Source organism: Mustela nigripes, chromosome 3 (genome assembly GCF_022355385.1).
Source record: "Mustela nigripes isolate SB6536 chromosome 3, MUSNIG.SB6536, whole genome shotgun sequence".
Classification (NCBI taxonomy): domain Eukaryota; kingdom Metazoa; phylum Chordata; class Mammalia; order Carnivora; family Mustelidae; genus Mustela; species Mustela nigripes.
This window is the reverse complement of record NC_081559.1, coordinates 9,971,867-9,991,164: the sequence shown is the minus strand read 5'-3', so window position 1 is coordinate 9,991,164 and position 19,298 is coordinate 9,971,867. Positions and strand designations below refer to the sequence as shown.

The window sequence follows — 19,298 nt, the reverse complement described above, 5'->3', positions numbered from 1 at the left end:
TCATCTCCAACTTGCACTTCTGACCAGTATGAAATAACAGAGATCAGATTTCTCTTCCTGCATGAAAAACTGAAAACAAAGAAAAGAAAAAGAAAGAAAGACAGAAAGAAACACGTGATACAAAGGCTCCCATTACATTAGAACAAATGACCCCTGAGACACAGGAAATAAATGACATGGCCCTATGAATACCGGACTTTATTGCCTAGAGAAAATTTCTAGACTGTGATGGGAGGGCAAGCCCAAGCAGAGCCTAGTGGTGTCCCTGAGTTGAGGATACAGAATTGAGTATTGTTTAAGTTTATAGGACAGAGTATAGGAAAGGTGATAGCTACACAGAGAGAGAAACCCTGGGTCTGCAGAGGAACCCCTCAGGTGTTCAGCTGATTACTAAGGAGTGCACGTATTTGAGGAAACTACCTAAAGCCTGGCAAGGGTCAGATGAGGGGTTTGGGGAGTGGCAGAGATATGCAAGGATTGGTGGGGACAGTGTCCAGAGATCACACAGAATCAAGAATAATGTTTGATCCCAATAGACAAAGTAGAAAACCTCATAAATCATGGAGTATTTCTTAGAGAACTTAGTCTCTTGCTTGAAATAGTAGGGAGAATATAATCCTTGACTAAATTCTCTAACAAAGCTTAAAGGCAAGGCCCAAAAGATCAAAGCATTTCTAAGTAACTGCTTTGCAAAGTATTGCAGAATATTTAAGGGAATACAAAGTGTCTGGCACCCACTAAGGTATAATATACAGTAGCTGGCATCTAATCAAAACTTGCTAGTCATGTAAAGAAGTTAAAAACTACAATCAGGCGCGCCTGGGTGGCTCAGTGGGTTAAAGCCTCTGCCTTCGGCTCGGGTCGTGATCTCGGGGTCCTGGGATCGAGCCCCGCATCGGGCTCTCTGCGCAGCAGGGAGCCTGCTTCCTCCTCTCTGCCTGCCTGTCTGCCTACTTGTGATCTCTATCTGTCAAATAAATAAATAAAAATTAAAAAAAAAAAACTACAATCATGTAAGAAAATCAAAACTAATTCAGAAATTATATTGATGATAAATAGCATATAAGGACAGCAAAACAGTATCATTGTATATCTTATTGTTTTAACTATACCATAACTATTATTTTAACTATATTCCATATATCCAGTGAATTAGAGGAAAGGTGAAACATGTTAAGCGAAGACATAGAAGATGTAAAGATGATTGAGTTTAAATGTTTAAGAGATGTCTGTGATGAAAAACACATTGATGGGAATAACATCAGCTCAGACACGGTAGGACACAAATCAGTGAACTTGAAAACAAAGCAATATAAACTATCCAAAATGAAATATCAAAAGAAAAAAGTGTGGGAAAAAAGTGAGTGGAGCATGCATGAACCATGGGAACACTGCAAGGAGCTAAAAAATATGGATAATTAGTGTCCTAAAAGAGCAGAAAAGCAAAATATTTTAAAATATAAAGGTCAAAATTTTCCCACATTTCATTAAAAACCTATTACCCCATAGATCAAGAAGTTCAACAAATCTCAAACAAAAGAAAGATGAAGGGGGCACTTGGGTGGCTCAGTCTGTTAAGTATCCAACTCTTAATTTCAGCTTGAGTCATGACCTCAGGGTTGTGAGATGGAGCATTGGGCTCTGCACTGGACATGGAACCTGCTTAAGATTCTCTCTCTCCCTCTGCCCCTCCCTTATCTTCCCTCTTTCTTAAGAAAAAGAAAGGAAGGAAAAGAAAAGAAAAGAAACAAAGAAAATTATAACAAGGCACATCATAATCAAATTCTCAAAACCAGTGGTAAAGAGGAATTTTAAAAGTACACATATTAACAAAGATATGTAAAGAAAAGCTAAGTTAAGAGTCACAGTATACTTCTTGTGGGTAACAATGTAAGCTAGAAAACAGTAAAGCAACATTTTCAAAGTACTAAAAGAAAAGAGAAAAAAAAAAGACGAGCCAAAATTCCTTACCCAATGAAAATAACTTTCAAAAATGAAGGTGAATGACACCAATTCTATATGATTTTGTCCAGAAAATAATTCTTAATTTGAGGCAGCACTACAAAACTAGATGGAGATAGTACCCAAAAATACAACTATAGGGCATTCTGCCCCATGAATGTCTTCATAGATTCAGAGACTCAGCATAGTTGTTGAGTCTCCCCAAGCCAATCTAAACATTTAATGCAATTCCAACCAAAATCCCACAAGTTTTTTCAGATGCAGGCAAACCAATTCTCAAATGCATGTTGGGAGGCAAAGCCATTATCATAACCAAAGTCATTTTGATAAGCAACAAAGTTGGAGGACTCACACTACCCAATTTTTAACACTGAAAATTAGGAACAATTAGAATTTTCATGTTCTTAATAAGATTCCAAAACAGGTAAGCTATTCTTGGAAACTGTTTGGCAGTTTCTTATAAAGGTAAACATATACCTTCCATATGATCAGTCCCACTTGTAAGTATTTAGCCTAGAGCAGGAGTCCTAGGCTTTCGTAAATGAAGTTTTACTTGAACGCAGCCATTCATTCATGTATGTAATGGCTTTTCTCATACATCAGTGGCAGAACTGAGGAGTTGCCACAGAGATTAAATGTCCAGCAAGGCCTAAGTTATCAGAAAAAGTTTTCTGATCTCTTCCTGGAGAAATAAGCACAAATGCACTACAAAAACCTGCACACAAATGTACATAGCTGATTAATACTTGCAAAACAACAAACACAAATGTGGAAACTCAAACGTTCATCAGTGTGAATGGATAAACAAGCTATGGTAAATTCACACAATAAAATTTTACTCTGCAATACAGAGGAATGCATGACCGACACAGGCCACAACATAAATGCCTTAGAAAGTAATTTTGCTGAAAAAGCCAGGCCAAAAAATATATACATATGCTGAATGATTCCAGTTTTACAAAATTTCTGGAAAAATGGCAAATCGATAATAAAGTTTAAATCAGTTGTTTGGAGATGGGGATAGGGCAGGAAGGCGCAGGTGAGAAGGATCACAAATGGATAAGAAAAAAATTTAGGGGTGATAAATATGATCATTTTCTTGATTGTGCTGGTAGATTCATGGGTGAGTACCTATCTAGTCAAACACCTTATTTTTTTTTTAGATTTTATTTATTTATTTGGCAAACAGAGAGATCACAAGTAGGCAAAGAGGCAGGCAGAAGGAGAGGGGGAAGCAGGCTCCCCGCTGAGTAAAGAGCCTGATGTGGGGCCCGATCCCAGGACCCTGAGATCATGAGCCAAAGACAGAGGCTTAACCCCCTGAGCCACCCAGGTGCCCCTAGATGTATAGTTTACTGTATGTCTACTGTACAACATTAAAGTTTTAAAAACCCAGACCTGCCCGAGTACAATGCCCATGCATTTAACTGCTACTCTAGCTTCCCTCCCTAGACAGGAAGACACTACACAGTGAAGAGCCTCAACCACCACCACCAGGCTGTAAACTGCCTACAGTCCTTTAATCTCCAAGGCTCTAATTTGCAGGATGGAGCTCGTTAGGAAGACAATAGCTGCTTCTTCACAGCACTGCTCTGACTGATCCCAGAGCCAGAGCCACAGGCCTCCCAGTGAATGGGTCTACAGTGCTTTCCCCCACCCGACTTCAACGGACCCTGACTGCCATAGTTAACCCACGTGGAGCTTCTCAGAAGCAGAGAGAGGCCTGAACACCTCGATTTCTGAAACTCCAAAATGCCAGAGGACTGTAGACAGATTTAAAATAAATAGTGTCCATCCTAAGTTGGAGTCTTGGTAAGCAGATACTGTGAAAGGAAAGGGGAAGAGGCAAGACTGGGCAGGAGGATGATCAAATGTGACAGAGTCACCAGCAAAACCTCGGCCAACTTGGAAGGGTGCTCTGGAGTCCATGTTCCTTCATCAGAGATGTCCTGAGTCAGGTCCAGACGGTGGGTGATTTATCCTCGCGTCCGGCTCACTCTTCAGCCGCAGGCTGATCAGGAAAGAGTGTGACAGTGGCCAGCACGCTCGGAAACTGAAGCTAACGCTGGATGACCTCATGGCCCGAGGCTGCTGTCCTGTCCACACGCTGATCCTTGTAGAGTGAGCAAGACTGAATTTAGTTATATTAAAAAAAAAAATTATATGAAAAACATCAGGATGCAAAATATAAGTGGTGTCTCTTCTTGGCAGGAAACCCAAGACGGGAAAAGAAATTGGGTCCCGTAATTACGAACAGATGAACTTCAATAATTTTTTCTTTTTTGTTTTTCACATGCTGGCCTAAGCTTCAGAGCTTTGTCACATTGTTCAAGAAGATATTGGGTGGCAGACTTAGGAGCTGGCTAAAAATTAAAGCAAAAAGTAAAGCCACCTACTTGACCTATTAGGAAGAAACTGCATATTGTATTCAGAAAGAGAAAGTCGAGAACTATACATTAATTACCGGTACGCTTGACCAGTTATGGGTGTAACGTGGTGAGAAACTGGAAGAAGATAATGAGGCAGCCAACAGGGGCTGAGAATCCTATTTATGGTGCTGCGAGCTTAAAATGAGTGTCTGCAGAAGCAGCAGGAGTGTGGGCTGCCAGCTCCGTGATTAACAATAGCAGAATTTCAGGAAACAGTTGCAGCAGTAGTAAGGTTCTGCCAAATACCAATAGCGAAATGTTAGTGTGCTACAGAAGCAAGAAAACAATTATGAGTTGGTATTTCTTAAACGTGAACTGTCAGGAGTATGCTTTTATTAATCAAGTGATAATGTTTTGCTGTTGAGTGATTCTGTTTATGAAGTGTAGAGAAATAATGAATCAGAATTCACAGAATGTTTGAAATTCTGGTCTATGAAAATAAAATGCATTGCTTTTTAATGATGAAGGAAAACTTCTAGAATTTCCACAGAAATTATGTGAGGAGACAAGTGTAAGTAGGACTGGCAGCACAATAAATACTAAAATAGGCAAAAACAGGCCTCTGAGACCTCTTCTTTCTTTCATTGTCTCCTTCACAACTTCACACAGGGCTGTGGAGCCCCGGCACCTAATGGCCCCTCTTCCTCTCGTCGGACTTGGATCAGCTCCTACACACCAACCCCTTTCCAACACAGCGGCTGTTTGGTTTTTATCCTCAACGACCTTAATGGAGAGCTCATGGCAGAGAGCCACAATGCCCCTTTCATCATCTGTCATTAAGCAAATTAACCCTAATGTAGATTATCCTTCCAGAAGCATATGGATTTTTAAAAAGGATTCCAAGACCTAGTCTCCAGCATGTTTACAGGTGGAAACATCTTTAAGATTGTTTAGGAAACCATCAGGGATTCTTAAGCCACAGCGTATATACAGTGATCCTTCCACCCAGGAGTCAGGCCAGCCCAGGGTCTAACTTTTGCTAAGGCTCATACACCCATGAAGACCTTATCATCTCTGGTCATCTTGAGGACGGTACTTTTCCCCATGACTTCTTTCCTTTATCTCTTTATTGTCCAGGTCCCTCTAGAGACATGGAAGAGACAACAGTGATGTGATAGAAAGAACAAGAAGATCTGGACATCAGTTCCGACTTGTGTACTCTCCAGATGAGACCTGGGGCAAGTTGCTTAAACCTGTTTCAATCTATAATTCATTTGTAAAAAAGACTATCTACTTCATAGGGCAGCTGTGGAGAACTGTTTGATGTGTGGCATATGGTAGGCTCTCAAAGTTCGGTTTTTTTTTTTTTAATAGTTAATCTACAGTGTAATATTAGTTCAGGTGTACAATATAGCGATTCAACACTTCCCTGTTTCCCCAGGGCCCGTCACAACGGGTGCACTGCTTTACCCCATCACCTATGTGACCCATCTCTGCCCCCTCCCATGTGCCACCCCCAACCATCAATTTGTTCTCTTTAACTAAGAGTCTGTTTCTTGGTTGGTTTCTCTCCTTTTCCTCCTTTGCTCATTTGTTTTGTGCCTTAAATTTACATGTGAGTGAAATCATATGGTATAGGTCTTTCTCTGACTTACGCACTTAGCAGTATACTCTCTAGCACTATCCATGTTGTTGCAAATGGCAAGATTTCATTTTTTATGGCTGAATAATATTCTCTCTCTATATGTATATATATACACACATACGTATATATACACACATATACACATACATACATACATACCACATCTTTTTGTAAGTGCGTGTGTGTGTGTGTGTGTGTGTGTGTGTGCGTGCATGTGCCACATCTTTATCATCAATTGACTGAGAGTTGGGCTGCTTCCATATCTTGGCTATTGTAAATAATACTGCAATAAACATAGAGGTGCATGTATCCCTTTGGATTAGTGTTTTTGTATGTTTGGGGGAAAATACCTAGTAGTGTGATTATTGATCGCAGGCTAGTTCTATTTTTCACTTTCTGAGGAACCTCCCTACTGCTTTTCACCATGGCTGCACCAGTCTGCATTCCCACCAACAGTGCAGGAGGAGTTCTTTTTTCCCCCCAAATCCTCACCAATCCTTTAGGATTCAGAGTGTGTGTGTGTGTGTGTGTGTGTGTGTGTGTGTTTTATTTTGGCCATTCTGACTGGTAGAAGGTTATGTAGCATTGCAGTTTTGATTTTCATTTCCCAGATGATGTTGAATATCTTCTCACATGTCTCAAAGACAGTTTCTTCTCTTCAAGTCAGAGAGTCATGAATAGATGCTAAGATTGTTATATGTTGCCCTTTGCACGCCAGCCTATGAAGAACAACCAAATCTTGCTATTCTTATATGAAGAATACCCAAATATTGAGTACAAAGAAAAAGGGACACTTGTTCCCACCCATTAAAGGCCATCTAAGGAAAAGTCTCAGGTTCGGAGCCAGGAGATCTGGATGCAAAACCTGACTTCCCCTCAGGCAAGCTGCATGATCTTGGACATACAAGTGCCTTCCTACACATCTGGGTCTTCGAATACAAAAGAAGGCTAATACACATGGCTATCACTATTACAGAGGAACATAAGATCAAATATAAATAAAATGACGTTGTAACAAGAAAATTTACAATGTAACATCACAGTTCTAGAAATCCCTTTAGTAACGTAAAGAAAACCATTAACTGGACTTCAGGAGAAGAACTAAGAAATACTGGTACAAGAATCAACAGCTGGATCTTTAGCGGTTCTATCCTCCAGATATAAAATTCAACCTGGCTTCAGACACCACCATCATTTAAAAGGTTGAAGTTATTCTTTTGATTTGAAAGAAGGCAAATTCATTTTTCTTTAATAATATTTTGAAAATATCAAATATCTAATGAATTACTGAGCTTAGGAAATTCATACAAACACATAGCACCTTACAGTATATAACACTTCTTCAACTAGCCAAAATAAGAAACCTAAACTTACACTATAGTCATACACTCTAAATTTGCTCCAGAAGGAAATCCACACCAAATTACTACAACCACTGTACCCACTACTATGGCAGAGCTGTCACTGCGATAAGTTTGTTCCATGGGATGCCCCAAGAACAAATTCTTGGAGAAGGGTCAAAGTAGGAGACTATGTGGAAAAGGTGTCTGTGGACCCATGTGAAGTTCCCTGAGGCTCCGAGAAATATGTGAGGGAGGTTTTCAAAGTGGGGTTATAGATTCCATGTCAACTGAGAGGACAAGAGGCAGGAATAACATGATTTGTTTTGACTATAGTGACCTCTGCTTGTATCCACAAGCTGAGGGCAGCCTGCAGAAACATCTCGACATCCATAGACATTCCAGCAGACTAGAATACAAAGAAACAAAGTATCCCAATCAAGTCTATTCGATTCAAAGTGCCCCCACCTTACATATTGAAGAGTTAGAAAGTCTTGAGGTTATTCAACAGAAAGCTTCCAAAGTGAGTTGGGCCAAATCCTTTCAATATAGTTTCGCTGAGCTTATTTTAATTAGGAAGAAAATATAATCACTACCAACTCTGGATCCAGATATGGTAATTAAGTATATTAATAGAAAATCCTATACTGTCTGAACTAACACCATTATCTTAAGCCATTTCATTTGGTTTAGTGTCCTCTCTAACAAGGAGGCCATTTAGATAAATCAGAACACATGTATACCTCAATAGGCTCAACAAAAGCTGTAAGGCATAGTCCAAGCACAAAAATATAGCTATAGGAGGGTGGAGAGAAATACCCTGAAAGCATGGTCCACATGGATATGGTAGGTTAGTTTCTTAACTGCAAGTGACATGAAATTGATGAGAAAGTTACAAAGACATAGAAGCGTTCTATATATGCTTGATTTCCAAATAACCAAATAAAGGAACAACCCTTCTAAAAGAAATTGCATTATTAAGTTATTTTTTCTTTCTAAAAATTTTAAAAGAAAAATTTTAGAGCATAGGACTCAGACACAATTGATACATACCTTAGATGTACCAGATCATTAATAAGCTGCCAAAACTCCCTCTGAAACACTGTTTCAGTTAGTTATCTAACCTTAGTGGCCACTTGTGAAGTTATGCCTTGTTGAGTTTGTCTCTGTACCATCCTTACTGTGGCAGACTCTGTACTTCCAATGAGACCCAGCAAGTTCACCCTCTCTGCCTCAATTACCTTCCAGCAAACACTTTTGTGTGCGGAGCAGCTCTTCTTCCTGGGAATAGTAAGATACCTTCCCACCTACAAGCACCTGTGAGTCCTCCTTACCTTCTACGGTACAGGGAGATCATGTCTCCATGTGGTCCATTCTTTGCCGAAGGAAACTTCTGCAACTGTCAAGCTCAAATTCTTGGGGTGGTTCTCTTTGCCTGGGCAAAATCTTTGCTTATTTCCTTCGTGTATTATTTCTTTTTTGCTTAAAACCCTTGCCATTAGCTGACAAGTAAACTGGTATTCCTGTATGCCTTTCTAGTTCCTCTGGCAGGAGACAAGCTCCTTTATACTAAGGGTGATCAAATTCTCCAGTTGGAGCCCCCAGCTTTTTCTTGATGCACCCAAAGCCTGTAGGCATGATGCCTACAAAAAACAAATATCCAATAGACTCCTATTGAACCAACTGGCACAAAAGGAGGATAAGCCTTCTTATGCAACCACACGTAAATGAATAATGGTCTTGAGAAAAAAAAAAAAAAAGAATTTCCATAACTTCTGTTTCTCACTTAGAATCCCACAGAAGTTCTCCTAGAAACCTTCCTCAGGACCTGTTTGTGTTTTGTCAGGGCTCCCAGAAAAGCTCTCAGCTGCTTGTTCTCACCTGTCCCTACCTTTCTTTGCCAATCTTCTTACAAGATACATGGGCATAGTTTTCTCATTGAGAAATGACTAGTGTCTCTTCTCACAAGATACATGGGCATAATTTTCTCATTGAGAAATGACTAGTGTCTCCAAATGTCAGTTATAGAGTATGACAAATGAGTAGTGTCCCCCAATATTCATGTCCACCTGTAACCTCAGAATATGAGCTTATTTGAGAAATAAGGTCTTCACAGAGGTAGTTAGTTAAGGATCATGAGATGACATCATCCTAGATTTATGCTGGGCCCTAAATCCAGTGACTGGTGTCTTTAAAAGAGAAATACAAAAATTTAGAATGGAGACACAGAGGAGATACAAAGAGGCCACATAAAGACAGAGGCAAAGTTATGCAGCTACCAGCCAAAGAATGCCAGAGCTTGCTAGAAGCCTTCATCCCAACCTCCAGCCTCCAGAACTACAAGAGAATAAGTCTCTGTTGTTTTAAGCCACCTGATTTGTCGTATTTTGTTACAGCAGCTTTGGACAACTAATATATGGAATGACAGTCAGCCTTAACAGGCCCAAACCCGCCCTTCACATTTTGCCACCTTCATGAAATGAAATGTTTCTTTATAGAATAAAATGGTACTGATCTCTAAGGCGATTAAGCCAACCCAGTCTTGGTCACATACTGAAATCACGTAGAAATCTTTTCACAAGTGAGTCCTAAAGTAGACTAGCCTCTGGGGTTGGAAAGGCATTGATTTTTCCTTTTTTTTTTTTTTTTTAAGCTCTTCTCTTTGCAACTTTCATATTTGTTTCCATTTCACAAACTATGGAATAGAATCTTTTAATAGATTATATCTAGTGATGTCCCCAATAATTTTCTTCCCTCATGTCACATCATAGAAAATATGATAAAATAATGGAGATTCACAGAAAAAGTCATACCCAATGACCCTTGCCAGTATCCCTTATAGCATAGGTACTCAGGGGAAAAGACACCACTAATGATAGCTTTCATCTCCAACACAAATTTCACAGTCAAGATGCCTGAAAATAAACCCTTCCATCTCAAAACTTACATATGCAGAGTAGCTCTTTATTATACTATGGTGTCTATTTTGTTGTTGTTGTTGTGTGTGAACATATGTGTATAGGTTTGTATATGTGTGTGTATTCTATTTAGCAGTACCTAATTTGTCTTCTTTTTTCCTTCCTTTTGTGTCTCTTCTGCCTCGCTATACAAAAACCGACAATCACGTATGCCACCTTAGTGAAGAGGCATTGATCGCCTTTGCACCTCAAGTATATGCAACGAAGTCATCTCAGTAGTCATAATGCATCAAAATGCTTCCAAAAATAAATATTAATAAAGGAGATGGGTTGCAATCTCAAATATAAAGCAAACCTTCCTAAAGAAAAAAGCTAGTAGTGTCCTTGGTGATGGAGTTGCCAGTTGCCATGGAAATGAATACAAATATTCTATGACATTCTCTGGGACCACCTGAGCTAAGTGGAAAGCATGCCTTTTAGACACCGACCTTGTTTTCATATCTCTTACCTGATAAAACTCTGGGTAAAGAAAAACTCAAGATGAAAAGAATATATGGGAACTCTATTATGTGGCTCAGACATTCTAAGATCTCGATTTGAAAACTGTTATTTTTAGCTGGTATACAAACTGCAGAAAAGCAAAATGAGAGAAAATAACAGATCACCTAAATTTTAATACCATTAAGTCCAAAGTATAATGCAACAGAACTCTCACTTAAGATGTCAGGACACTTCTCATTTGCACGTCACTAACTCTGCCGCAAGAGAAGTAGCATTAAGCTTTGTGGTTCATGTGATCACAGGACCTGTAGGTACCAGCGTAGGGACACCACTGCCCAACTGCATACATGTTTTGTACTCATTTGGGTTTCAAATAAGCTCCCTAGCCCTTAGATGACCGGTTCTGCTGCAACAGAAACCAAAGCCATTCAGACTCACTTTGTCTCTGTTCTTTATCAGGGAACCATGTTCCTAAGTCAAATGAAAGCTGGCCTGCTCCGTAGCCCACCGAGATGGTACAGGAGATCATCATTGAGGGATAACTTTGTTTGTAGGATTGGATTATCATGGGATAAATTCCCCCACCCCACCACCAGCCTGTACCTCTTAGGAACGTTCATCCTTTCCAGATACTATATGGAAACAACCTAAACTCCCAATCTTCAACCATTTTTGACCTATGAAAATGACAAGATCTTATGGACAACCTAATGCATTATTACTCGACAAGGCTCTACTTAGAATGCTGATATTAAATACATTGATATAAAAAATACTCCATGATTTAAAATTTACTTAAATATATATAGACAGAGGGGTGCCTGGGAGGTTCAGTCAGCTAAGCATCTGACTTTGGCTCAGGTCACCATCTCAGGGTCCTGGACATGGAGCCCCACATCAGTCTCCCCACTCAGCAGAGAGACTGTTTGTCCCTCTGTCTTTTTCCCCGCTCGTGCACTCTCTTGCTTTCTGTCTCTCTCAACTAAATAATAAGACATTTAAGTAGAAAAATAAATAAGTAAGTAAGTAAACATAGATGGAACTTAATCACCTAGCTATGCTGGATTTAATTTGCCTAAAGGAATTTATGTTTTAGACATTCCCATATTTCCAAAAGTACCGTGCATTTACTACGTGCTAGCACTATGCTAAATATCATGCTTTTGTTCTCATTTAAAACAATAACTCTATTAGATAGATACACTATTACCACCATTTAACAGATCAATTTAAAGCTAAAGCAGGTAAAGTATCCTGCTGTCAGTCTTACAGACCAAAAAAGGTAGAGCCATGAATTGGACCTTGGGCAGTCAGATGCCAGAGCTCAACAGACAAGGATCCTATGGCACATTAGAATGGAAAAAGCATCTAATATAGTGCTTTTCCATTTTTTTTTTTTACAGCAGTACGAATTCTCTTATCAAGTGAAATTTTCTGTAGAAGTCCCACTGATACAGCACTTGGAGCAGAGCAGCTTTGGTTGAACTAAGAGAGAGCCAGGGACTCCCCAGCACTTCTGACCCCACCAGGCATGTCTGCCTTGTTCAATTGTAGGCCATCGATGTATCCATGCTTCAAGGAGCCACCCAGCAGCATTTCCTTTCCAGGAAACTGGTGTTATGGGAGAAGCCTGCCACGTGAATATGTACCCCCCTACGAAGCCTTACATTTTGTTTTCCCTGGTACAAATTTTAAGATCTAATCTCAAGTGAGTTCTCCTGGTTTCACCGGTGTATGTGAGCCAATTTTTTTTTTTTTTTTTTTTTTTGATGAGAGTAAATAATGTCGTTCCAGAGAACTCACTCCCCCTCTCCGGCTACAAAGAGACCTTCCCCTACTTACCGGGTTAGAGGAACGAGGCCAGGCAAGGATGGCTCTGAGGAGCGTGGCAAGTGTCTTCTTTCACAGCATCATCCTCAGGTCCGGGCTTTGAATAGACTCCTGGCAAGGAGGACTGCTTTCCTCCAACCTGTACCAAGGGGAAGAAGCTACTGCTACTGGTCCAGAGCTCAGACAGGTCTGGAGTTTCAGGCTCTTTGGAACTCACCCATCCAAATGTTCCCATGCCAATGGTCCTTTTCAGGGCCCTCATCTTTGCATGGAAAACCTGTCACATCTGCATACTCGGGCATGATTTTCAGTTCAGTCTTCTCTGTGGCCTCACGAGAAGAGAATCTTTCTAAGTGTTGCCATGAAGGACCTTGGACTCTGATGGTTCGCTCTGAGTTGACAGTAGCTGACCTGAGCCTGCTGTTTTTGTTCTTGAAGATTTCCACAGCTAGAGCCATGATCCGTTGAATTACCAATATCCCACACCATTCAGGTGCTAACTATTATATGAATCATGACTCTGCCTCCCACCTGTACCCCATCCTAATCAACAGCAGACAACTCTTTTTTTTTTTTAATATTTATGTATTTATTTATTTGACAGAGATCACAAGTAGGCAGAGAGACAGGCAGAGAGAGAGGAGGAAGCAGGCTCCCTGCTGAGCAGAGAGCCCGATGCAGGGCTCCATCCCAGGATGCTGGGATCATGACCTGAGCCAAAGTCAGAGGCTTAACCCCCTGAGCCACCCAGGTGCGCCCAGACAACTCTTTTTGGCTGTGATCCTTCAGCATGCCACAGGCTGCTGTGAGGAATCCACCAGCAATAGGTACTTGTTGCTATTTGACTAGTACTGATTGTTCCAGAATCACATCCCAAAGGTCCACATTGTAGGGCTAATCCTGATACCAACTAGCTTATTTTGGGTCCCTGAAAATCACTGCCTGAGACAAGACTTGTGTGTAGGTAGTTTATTTAGAAATGATTCCAAGGAAGAGAAGTGAGCCACCAGGACGAAAAAGTTCTTTGAATATATTTTTACTGTTGCTTTATCGAACTTATCAAGTAAGTATATGAGCTTATTTACTCAATCTCTGCTTTCCCTATTTGACCGTAAATTCTTTGAGGGTATCTTTACCCATAATATTTACTTCTTTTTATTTTTTTATTTAAAGATTTTTACTTATTTGTCAGAGATAGAGTGGGACAGAGAGAGAGAGAGAGCAAGCGCACAAGCAGGAGGAGCAGCAGGCAGATGGAGAAGCAGGCCCCCCACTGAGCAGGGAGCCTGATTCAGGGCTTGATCCAGAATCCTGGGATCATGACCTGAGCTGAAGGCAGAGGCTTTACTGATTGAGCCCCCCAGACATCCCTATTCACTTCTTTTCAATCAGGATGTGCCTTTTAATTGATGTTATTCTATTGTCAAATGGACAAGATTCTTTTATTGTTAAGTGGTACATGAAATTATAGTGCATCTTATAATTTATGGTGCCTTAGATCAGTGAAATGTGGCTCCTAATAGTACAATATAGGTGTTCAATAATGTGCTCAATGAATGTACCTAATACATAATAGATGTTCAAAATAGTATGGAATTAAGACTTTTGTTTGGATCAGAGCTGTGAACTTTTTCTACTAATGAATCATCTTCCTCTGCTTCATATGAGAGTTTTCTTATTCACTCTGTCATACTTTCTGCCCAAGTTATCTGGAAGCCCAGAGCTAACTCTTACAGCCAATTAAAGTAAATAGCTTGCTAATGTTCAGCATTATCTGAATGTACCAAGTCTGAAAACAAGAGAAAGGAGATTATATTCTTGTGATTAAAAAACATGAAAAACAGCAGCTACTCTTACTATAGAAGGGACAGCCTACTGTATTGAACTCAGGTCATAAGAGACCAGCGTCTTTTCACAGAGACGGGCTATATAGAAACAGTAAGTGTGTTTGAGAAGAGGTTCAGTTTTTTAAAAGCAGAATTATGGGCCTAAAAAAAGATCTCAGGGAAGATAAAAGAATTCCAACATGAATACTTCAGAAGCATACTTCAGAAGCATTCAAAGATTTTCCTGAAGGCCTGGGTATGGAACCTGCTTAAGATTCTCTCTCTCCCTCTCACTCTGTGCCTCCCCCTCCATTTGCACACTATCCCTCTCTCTCAAAAAAAAAAAAAAATATATATATATATATATATATATGTGTGTGTGTGTGTGTGTGTGTGTGTGTGTATACATTTGCAGTGATGGGCCAGAGAATATTTAGGGATCCTGCTACTTCAGATTGTGTGTTCAGGGAAGGTCTCTCTGAAAAGATGACATTTGAGACCAGAATGACATGAAAAACACCAGCCACTGGAAGAAAGATCCAGTGTAATAAGCTTGATGGCTTGGAGGTAGAAATATAGTTGCAGAGGGGTCAGGGGAGGACAAGCAGGGTCTTAGCCAATAGAACAAATAACATATAGTGGGCAGCTTAAACAATAGACAATTATTTCTCCCAGCTCTGGAGGCTGGGAAGTCCAAGATCAAGGTACAAGCCAGTTTGATTCCTGGAGAAGGCCCTCTTTCTAGTCCACAAGTATCTTCCTATTGTGTCCTCACATGATGACAGAGAGTGAGTTCTAGTCTATTTCTCTTATAATAATCCCATCATGATCTTATTTAAACCTAAGTACCCCCCAAAGACCCACCTCCTAATACCATCGCGTAGGGGATTAGGGTTCCAACACACAAATTTTGAGGGGACACAAACACACAATCCATAACAGGCAGCGGGTAGGCAGGGGTCAGACCTTACAAATCATGAGGATCATGGCTGTGGATTTGGATTCTAAGTGCAATCAGAATCTGTTTGTGGGGGTGCCTGGGTGGCTCAGTGGGTTAAGCCTCTGTCTTTGGCTCAGGTCATAATCTCAGGGTCCTGGGATCAAGCCCCGCATTGGGCTTTCTATTCAGAGGGGAGCCTGCTTCCCTCTCTCTCTCTGCTTACCTGTCTGCCTGCTTGTGATCTGTCTGTCAAATAAATAAATAAAATATTTAATAAAAAAGAATCTGTTTGAGGGTTTTAAATAGACACATGGCACGTGATACGATGAGCACTAGGTGTTATATGCAACTGATGAATTGTTAAACACTACATCTGAAAATAATGATGTACTGTATGTTGACTAATTGAATTTAAATTTTAAAAATAACAAAATAAATAAAATTCACCTCTTGAAAAAATAAAATAGACACATGGCACAGTTCTATCAATTATATATAATATCTACATATTATATATGTGTATCATATATATGTATACACAATCATACACACACATACACCCGTACACACCGGCATACACACATGTGTATGTGTGTTTCTTTTTTCATTCATTCTGACTACTGTGGAGAAAAACATACTAAAGTGTCTAGTTGGAGGCTATTTCAATAATCCTGGCAAGACCATGGTGGATGGTAGGCAACAGAGGTAAAAGGAAAGCAGGTCCAAATCAAGCGGAGCTGCTAAGAGCATTGGTTGTAGACAGGGCAGAAGAGTGTGAGAGCATGAACAGAATGGAGCTGGCTTCTGGGGTGTGGGAGGAGGCAGTGATGTTCAGTAGGAACCGAAAGACTGAGGGGAGAACAAGTAGTAAGGGCGATGGGGGTTGAGAAATCAAAATTTTCTTACATGGTAATTTTACTTGACACTTCTCCTAGGTGTAATGGCAGAAAATAACTGCAGGCATGTTTATAACTATAGAAGGAAATAAAACATTATTTTGGACATCACAACAGAGTTATATCGCCATCTTATAATTCCTTGCACATACCTTGAGGAAAGAACATAATCTACTTGTCGCTGACTGAAGAAAAAGCTCATGATCCCTAAAGCTTTGTTCTCTCCATGGAAAAGGATTTTTCACGATTATTTAGAAAATGTTCAAGAAAGAAAAAACTAATGAACAATATTTTCTTACTCAGAAATGTATTCTAAATTGTAGAGGTGTCAAAACGTTCTCCACTAAAAAATCAGGGTAAAATCTGACACTGTTAACAAATGAACAAACATAGAAACCAACTTAAGAAAGCATATTCTTTTACAATTTGATTTTTAAATAGGAGACTTACAATTTCTTAAATTGTCATGTTGAATTTCTCCTCATGACTAAATTGAGTTGCTAGAAAAGAGAAATTAATTACTAGTAAAGAAATCCATTTTTATACTTCAACCAAAAGTAAAAAAGGAAAAGAAAGTCTTCCTAATTCGGGGACTGTGAAAACACACAGCTTCAATGTGTGAAAGCCCTTGGTTTCCACAGTGAATGGTGGTCTGCGGTCTGGCCCACGGAACAGGCTCCAAAACACAGGTTCTCTGAAAAATCGAAGAATTAACCAGTTAGCAGTATGAATGGTGAAAGGAGAGGCAAATCCAGAGTATTCAATGATTTTTCTTTGTGTGATACCTATAAGTGAGATTTTAAAAATGTTTCCGAAAAGCTTAGTACTTCTCTTATGTGAGAGGCTAACTGAACATTTGAATACAGGAGGGAATCAATGAACAACTCATGGAAACACGAGGCAACATCCGGGTGTGGTGGGAAAGCGTAAGACTGCCACAGAAAGAGATCTCTCTCCTGTGTCCCCCTACTGCTCTGCCTAAAGGAAGGAAGGCCCTCCTGGTACTATACAGTGCAACTTGACCCAAATATGGTGACAAGGAGGCTAGAACATTGCAAATCCAATGTATTATTCAGGCCTTCTCACCAAAGTGCTCGGATTTCTATACTCTCCCTAGCGCTCGGCAGCACTAGGTTGTACAAAGGAAAATCAGAACACGTGGTATCCCAGATATGGATACACTGAGGAAGGACCCTGTACAGAAAATCCAAAATCTGGCCTCTCCAGTTTGCAAGGTCCAATTTTTTACACTATATGGGCTGAACAGCCATCGCTACATCGAAATAAAACAGATAAGGGGATTTAAGAATATAGGACATTAATATTAGATACTGAGCAAAATTTCTAACCATTGAACAGCTACAATGCCCTTGAGATTTTATTTGAGCAGCATTCTTTTCCATTCGGCTGTGTCACACTGCTTTCCTTAGAGATAAGAGGGACTGTACAATATTCACATAAAAGCTACTCTTATCCTTTCCGATGTCAATGGTTTGTTTTACCCAACAAGTAATTATGGATTCCTTGTTGAGAATGCTGAAATCTGTGACTGCATAAATAAAAGACAGATGAAAAAAGGCTATTAAGCATTTTGCCAGCAGCTGTTAGTATGCTTGTTTTAGAGACCCTAACATCCAAACATTCATGCATTATATTTTTTAAAGAGACGATATGGAAGAGATGACGATATTTATATGGCATATCTGTTTATAGACAAATGCAGACACTGAACCTCAATACAACAGCATCAAACCTACCAATCTCCAAACAAAATATACATTCAGGTTATATATTCACAAATATATTCCAACATATCCAAATATATGTTCTGATTAGGTCCTGCAGAAATTAAAAGAATTTAGAAAACATGTAGAGCCTAGAAGTCCACTTATGCCTCATACTACCAGGAAGACAAAAACATGTTCACCCTGATGAAAACACGTGCAAAAGGAAATCCCCACCACTGCAAGGCTTCCCTGGCTTTGAGCTGAAACTGACTGTGCACTAAACATATTTTGGGTGAGTTGTTATTCCAGTTTCTTTTATCTTGTTGACAAAGTACTGCTACATGCTATGGAGAAATGAAAAGTCACCATATCAAGAGCCAGTAAGTATAACTTCTAGGGTCCCCTAGACAAAGAAAGACATCTTGATTTCCCCAAATGCCAAATGAAGATTATAAAATCTATCACAAAACAGAACACTGTTGCAAAAGAAAACATTGTACCATTTAGGAGTGAAATCAATAAACCATGTAAAACCGTTCACTTTTATTACCACGAAGTTATCCTCTCATTAGGAATTGGAACACTTGAGATTTTACTAGGTCTCAAGTCCTTACTCCTAATGTAACCAGATTACCAAGTAAGTAACATTAGATCCTGCTGCTTAAGATAAAATATTTAGTTATGCACTTAAATTTTAAGTAAGCATTTTAACAACATCCAAGCTAACAGTGAAGAATTCTAGCAAGAATAAACTCAAGCCATTTCTTAAGAAAAAAAAAAAAAAAGTTTGAATAAAATATTACAAGAGCAGTCAGAAAAGAAAAGCAAATCTATATGAATGTATACAGTAACATAAAAGACTATAGTACTAAATGCTAAAATATAACATAAGAGTCATACATATAAATTTTTAAGAACATTGGAGATAGCATCAGGGCATCTGGGTGGTTTAATCAGTTGAGTGGCCAACTCTTGATTCGGGCTCAGGCCATGATCTCAAGGTTGTGATATAGAACCCTGCATCAGGCTCCCCGCTCACCAGGGGTCTGCTTGAGTTTCTCCTGCCCCTCCCCAACACTCACACACCCACTCTCTCTCTCTCCCCCTAAAATAAGTAAATAAATCTTTTAAAAAATTTGAGATAGCATCAAGTTTTACTCCAGGAAATTTACTATCATTTTTATGAAATAAGATTTCTGTGAAGTAATCTTCCTCCATTATTATCATATGACCTTGGAAAAAATACTTAACTTCTCTGTGGAAGATTAAAATTTCCAGAATTGGCAACAGCAACATGTCTGGTTTCACACACTCTTCCAGAACCTTCCCATACCTCATCAATAG

At 39.6% G+C, this 19,298-nt stretch overlaps 1 protein-coding gene and 1 pseudogene across 1 annotated transcript in view; both read right to left on the bottom strand.

Annotated features, from left to right (window-relative positions):
* The window catches only part of LOC132014429 (large ribosomal subunit protein uL16-like), an 89,062-nt pseudogene extending 76,039 nt beyond the window's left edge, over positions 1-13,023 (bottom strand).
* Positions 13,024-16,670: 3,647 nt separating this feature from the next.
* The window catches only part of PLCL1 (phospholipase C like 1 (inactive)), a 355,288-nt gene continuing 352,660 nt past the window's right edge, over positions 16,671-19,298 (bottom strand). Inside the window, exon 6 of the mRNA XM_059393137.1 lies at positions 16,671-16,921. Within this exon, the coding sequence (XP_059249120.1) occupies positions 16,775-16,921 (147 nt within the window). The 3' untranslated portion in view covers positions 16,671-16,774. The remainder of the gene's footprint in view (positions 16,922-19,298) is intronic.